This window comes from Lactuca serriola, chromosome 4 (genome assembly GCF_051521515.1).
Source record: "Lactuca serriola cultivar US96UC23 chromosome 4, Lser_US96UC23_V15, whole genome shotgun sequence".
In the NCBI taxonomy this organism is placed as follows: Eukaryota; Viridiplantae; Streptophyta; class Magnoliopsida; order Asterales; family Asteraceae; genus Lactuca; species Lactuca serriola.
The window spans coordinates 132,711,724-132,717,371 of record NC_136411.1 but is presented as its reverse complement, the minus strand read 5'-3'; the positions used below and the strand labels follow the sequence as shown (position 1 = coordinate 132,717,371).

General features: G+C 32.8%; 1 protein-coding gene across 1 annotated transcript; it reads left to right on the top strand.

Moving 5' to 3' along the window:
• The first annotated feature begins 1,310 nt into the window (after positions 1–1,310).
• LOC145102588 (AMP-dependent synthetase and ligase family protein) lies at positions 1,311–4,803 on the top strand. The gene is made up of 6 exons (XM_079040018.1): positions 1,311–2,425; positions 3,646–3,835; positions 3,929–4,074; positions 4,158–4,225; positions 4,313–4,415; positions 4,496–4,803. The coding sequence occupies exons 1-6, from the start codon at positions 1,400–1,402 to the stop codon at positions 4,619–4,621; spliced, it is 1,659 nt and encodes a 552-aa protein (XP_078896144.1). The 5' UTR covers positions 1,311–1,399; the 3' UTR covers positions 4,622–4,803.
• The last annotated feature ends 845 nt before the right edge of the window (positions 4,804–5,648 follow it).

The following is a 5,648-nucleotide window of genomic DNA, read 5'->3' as shown; positions in this document are numbered from 1 at the left end:
AAACAGAAGGGGAAGGGGATTTCTTCTAATGCATCAGATTTCAGCATGGATGCGGACAAAATGCGGAAAATGGCAACGACATTTGGTCAATACAATCTGAATTTTATTGAATGTTTGGCATTTGACAAAGAAAAAGAAGCATAAAAAGAAGGAGCACGAGCAAATGCAAGAAATGGACGATGTGAAGTTCTTGATGGAAAACACTAATCATTTTTCGGGACCGGCCATCGAGCTAGTTTTGAAGAAGGAGAGTATCATGAAAAAAGTATTTTTACTTTAAATAAGGAAAGTATTTTTATTATTTAATTTTTAAGTTTATCAATCATTTTTAAGGAGTTATATTTATTTTTTGAATTATAAATCTTAAAAATCAATAATTTTTTATTTAAAAACAAAATAAAAATAAAAGATAGTTAAAAGTGATCATTTTTTGTTTTTTTTGTGAATGAAAGATGAACGAATGAAAAACTGATGTAACATTCAAAAAATGAAAGGTGAAAGATAGGTATATCTTCCATTTTAACCATCTATGATGACAAGTTATAGTAATGTTTTAAAAATCGGTTTGAGCCGGCCGATCGAACCGGTTGGATCGGGAACCAGGGAAGGGAATTGTTCAACTATTATCGGTTTTATATTTATTTCTGAATCGGAATGAACCGGTCGTTTTTTACAAAACTCTGGTTGAACTGGTAAAATTAAATCGATCGAACCAGTTAAATTAAATAAAAACACATAAAATTGAAACATTATGCATAATAAACTTTTACGGTTTTTTCAGATCTATTAAGATTTTTTTGAATAAAAACACATGATAAATGTTATAAAGTTTTTTGATGCGTTTGTATTTATATAAGACTTTTTTTTAATATATATGGATTAATGTAAAATTTATGGTTATGTGTTATTTTAATGTATTTATTGATTTATAATTTATTTTCATATGTATTTTTAATGTTTAAACTTGTGGACATTAAATTCTTAATTTATATATGTATGTATGTGTAGAAAAATACGAAAAAATATAAAAATATAAAAATAAGTTTACTCGATGGTCGAATTGAAGTCACCATGTCGGTTCAACTAAAAAACCGGGGGTTATAGAATAATAATATAAAAAACTAAAAAAACCCTTTCGAATTTATCGTATTTAAAAATGATTTTAATAAAATTATAGTTTTTAACGAACTTTATGGCTGGTGTCAATAAGTTTAGTTCTTTTGTTCAAATGTGGTTGTATATTTTTCTAAATTAATAGTATTTTATTTATTTTTTTGTTGGAACGTGGTTATATTATTTTCTCATAAATGTCGTAATTTTGTTTTTGAAGTGAACAAATCAAAACCGGTATTTTCTGCACTGTGTATCTGATTTTTCTGACTATTCTCACAAGATTTCCATGGCGGATGCGACCTCTGTGAATCCCCAAAATGGGTTTTGTTCAAAGACAAAGGTCTTTCACAGCCTCCGGTCACCGGCACCTCTGCCTCCTCCTTCACAACCCCTCTCCATCACCGACTACGCCATCTCCCTCCTTCGATCGGACCCCGCATTTTCGCCCTCCACAACTCATTTCCTAATCGACTCCGCCACCGGCCACCGTCTCTCCTACACTGACTTCATCCGTCAATTCCAGTCCCTCTCCGCCGCGCTCGTAAATAAATTTCCTACCCTTGCCAAAAACCAAGTCGCCTTGATCTTATCTCCAACCTCCATCCACATTCCTGTCCTCTATTTCTCTCTTCTATCCATCGGCGTCACCGTCTCTCCCGTCAATCCGCTTTCCACCAAATCGGAGCTAACCGACCTTGTTGGACTCAGTAACCCTGTAATCGCCTTCGCCACATCGTCCGTCGCTTCTAAACTCCCGTCTTCATTCCCTCTAGGCACAATCATCATCGATTCTCCTCAGTTCCTTTCAATGTTACAAAATCCACACTCTAATTTCAGTTCTCAGCTAGTTAAGCAGTCCGATACGGCGGGGATACTTTACTCATCCGGCACAACCGGACGAATCAAGGGGGTCGAGTTAACCCACAGGAATTTCATCGCCATAACGTCCGCCGCACACAATAACAGATTCATGAAAGACGGGAATGCCCCTCATGAACACCCGGTGTCGTTGTTTCCCTTGCCTCTATTTCACGTTTTCGGATTTTTTATGCTGATCAGGGCGGCATCGGTTGGCGAGACGCTGGTTCTCATGGAGAGATTTGATTTCGAGAACATGTTGAAGGCGGTGGAGAAATATAAGGTCACGTACATGCCTGTGTCACCACCGCTTGTGGTGGCAATGGCGAAATCCGACCTTGTTCCCAAATACGACCTCAGCTCGCTTCTGTTGATCGGATGCGGTGGCGCTCCGCTCGGAAAAGAAGTCGCGAAGAGCTTCTCGGCGAGGTTTCCCAATGTCGATGTTGTCCAGGTATTGCCTGTCACGCGCCTTTGTTGCGCGTGTTGCTATTGAGTCCTTAATCATTTATTAACGTCGCTGTCATCATAAAAAAAGTAACTATTTTGTTTGAGCTTCTGTGGCATAAGGCGTCGGCTAACGTTAATCGTAGATATCTTGTGTTCTGTGTTTCGGTAGATTGATTTTGATTTGGATATGAACAGGTTAAATCTACAAGATACCAACTTTTAGAAAAATCTTAAATTTAAAAGTCTCTTTTTTTAAGAATTTTTATATAAAAGTTAAGAAACTTTATTTTGGCTTTTCTGTCAGGAGGGTAGTTTGGGTATTTTATATATAACTGAACTTATTTTCATGTTATATGCCCGATTCAAGTTTTACTTAAAGTAAATGGATATTTAAACCATAGTACTTACAGTATCGTTTTGGAGTTTTTATGTAATTTACACCTACATTTGCTGAATACTCTACACAAATAAAAGCTACTGGCTACCAAACATACTCAAAATAACCATTAGGAACTTCTTAAAATAGTAAAAGTTGCTCTAGTTTGGTGTATTAAACCTTTTTTTTTTTTTTTTGTAATTTACCATGCATAATGGTTTGTTTGTTACAAAACTATAAGTAGATGGTTAGGAACTAACTTTTTGAACAGAACACACAAAAAATGATATTTTTTAATATAATAATGTGACAAAAGAAATATTTCAAAGTTTGGCTTTTGAGTATTTAAGTGTTACGTATTTGTAAATCTAACCACGTGAATGTTTGAAGACTGACAAGTAATCTGACTTTATGTCAGAGTTAATTTTGAAAAATTGAATTGTTCAGAATATGTAGCCATATAACAAAACAACCTTTTATGGAACCAATTATTTATTATTTGTGTCCAAATTTAGTAGAACATATCGACATACAATGTGAAAGTTTGGAATAAATTTCAAAAAAAAAAAAAAAAAAGCTTACCTACCGAAAGTGATATATCATTTCTAAAGTAATAAAATTCATGTTTAAGTTTGGTCCATTTGGGGATAATAGGCCCATAACTTAATAATGGTGGATATAAAAGATGAGAGGGAGACCCCTACCCTTTTGGCTAACCTTCCTATTTTCGAAACAATTAAAACGGAAAAAAAAAAATACAAATTCTATTTAAAGTATTACGTGCATTTATTTATTTTGAATAAATTGAAGAAGTTGGTATTTATAGAGTGTGGTGAATGTGTATGAAGGGATACGGTATGACCGAGACTGGGGGAGGGGTTACAGGAATGAACGGTCCAGATGAATGTGAACATCATGGATCTGCAGGTCGTTTATCTCCAAATGTAGAGGCCAAGATTGTTGATCCTGAAACTGGTGAGGCTTTATCTCCTATACAACAAGGCGAATTGTGGCTACGTGGGCCCATGGTCATGAAAGGTGATATGTAAACAAACCTTTAAAGCCATAAATGTGTCATTAAAACGTAGTCTTTTCATTTTATATTTTTTTTTAACAAGAGGAATGAAACAGGTTATGTTAGAAATAAAGAAGCAAGTGCTGCTACTTTGGATTCTGAAGGGTGGTTAAAGACGGGTGACCTTTGTTACTTTGATTCAGATGGTTTCCTTTATATTGTTGATCGATTAAAAGAATTAATTAAGTATAAGGCTTATCAGGTGATCTCTTGCTTCAAACTCCAAATACATTTTTTTTTTATTTATGATGATAATAATTAATTAATGGAAAAACAAAATTGCAGGTTGCACCAGCTGAATTGGAGCGATACCTTCAAGCAATTCCACAAGTTGCAGATGCTGCTGTAATTCCGTAAGTACTAAATAGCAACATACTTCCATTGATTTGTTTATTACAACATTTATTGTTTTTTTTTTATATAAAAAAAATAAAAATCAGATATCCAGATGAAGAAGCTGGAGAGATTCCCATGGCATATATAGTGAGAAGACCTGGAAGCAAAATCAATGAAGCCCAAATCATGGAGATAATTGCAAAACAGGTATGTTTAATGTTTTACTTCAACGAATAAATTTTGTAATAAAATATTAAACAGTGTTTGTATTGTTTTGATGTGTTCAGGTATCACCATACAAAAAGATTAGAAAAGTTGCATTTATAAATACAATTCCAAAAACGCCAGCTGGAAAGATATTGAGAAGGGAATTGGTTAAGCATGCTCTATCAACAGCTTCATCTAAACTATGATAAACCAGTTTTTTTTTTTTTTTTTTTTCATGGAAACACAAATGGGACAGGTTTAATTACAGTTGGTTTATGAGTGGGTATATATATACCTAAAGGTTAGGCTACAATTTACTGCATGAAGTAATTGTTTTATCGTAAGTTTTTACTAACATATTAAGATCTATATCAGTTTACTTTTTAAATTGGGGTTCAATGCGTTTTAAAGAATCTTGTTCGTAATCTTAGAATCCAGTATCTTTGATTGTTTAATTTGAATTTTCCAATTTATGATGCAACTTAAAGGATCATGATCGATGATGGATTTGTAACTATGTTAATAGCATAATGTATATATGATGATACATAAAAAAAAGTTGAGGTACAAGGTGTGTTTAGAAATGTTAATATGGTTAGTTATAGTCTTATAAATATAAAAGAAACTTCCACGAGAACAAGTTAATTGAATATTGAAGAAAAATACATTCTGAAGACAAAGTGATTTTGCATGTATTTTAATTGTGTCACCATTTTTGTTCAAATTGTGACACCAAGCTGGAGCCACCACTTGTAAATGCCGTCCAAAGATAGGCGGTATCCAGTATAGTCAAATGGTAAGGCATCTGTTTTGTTTTGGTGGATCATATTTTTATTTATACAAACAAAACAGAGAATATAACTATGTAAGCAAAGTATATAAAACGCTATAATCAAACCACAATTATCAGGTCGATCACATTGATCTTAACATGGAATCCATCCATGATTTAAAATACCAATATATATATATATATATATATATATATATATATATATATATATATATATATATATATCCGGTAAAAAAAAATTTTTTGATAGGAAGGTAAGAAATTTTTTTCGATTTATTTTTTTGGCGAAAAAACAAATGAATCAATAATAACATGATTCACCAAAAAAATCCCGAAAAAACATTTCAATGATTCATTTTTATGATGATTTTGTTGATATTCATTAAAATTGTCATAAAAATGAATTTTTTTTCTTGATTTACCTAAAAATGAATCATGAA

Bases quoted from the DNA above. Each gene is read 5' to 3' on its own strand.
- LOC145102588 (XM_079040018.1), top strand. From the start codon at position 1,400: ATGGCGGATGCGACCTCTGTGAATCCCCAAAATGGGTTTTGTTCAAAG. The intron at 3,836-3,928 runs GTGATATGTAAA...GGAATGAAACAG, and splicing joins TGGGCCCATGGTCATGAAAG to GTTATGTTAGAAATAAAGAA. The intron at 4,075-4,157 runs GTGATCTCTTGC...ACAAAATTGCAG, and splicing joins TTAAGTATAAGGCTTATCAG to GTTGCACCAGCTGAATTGGA.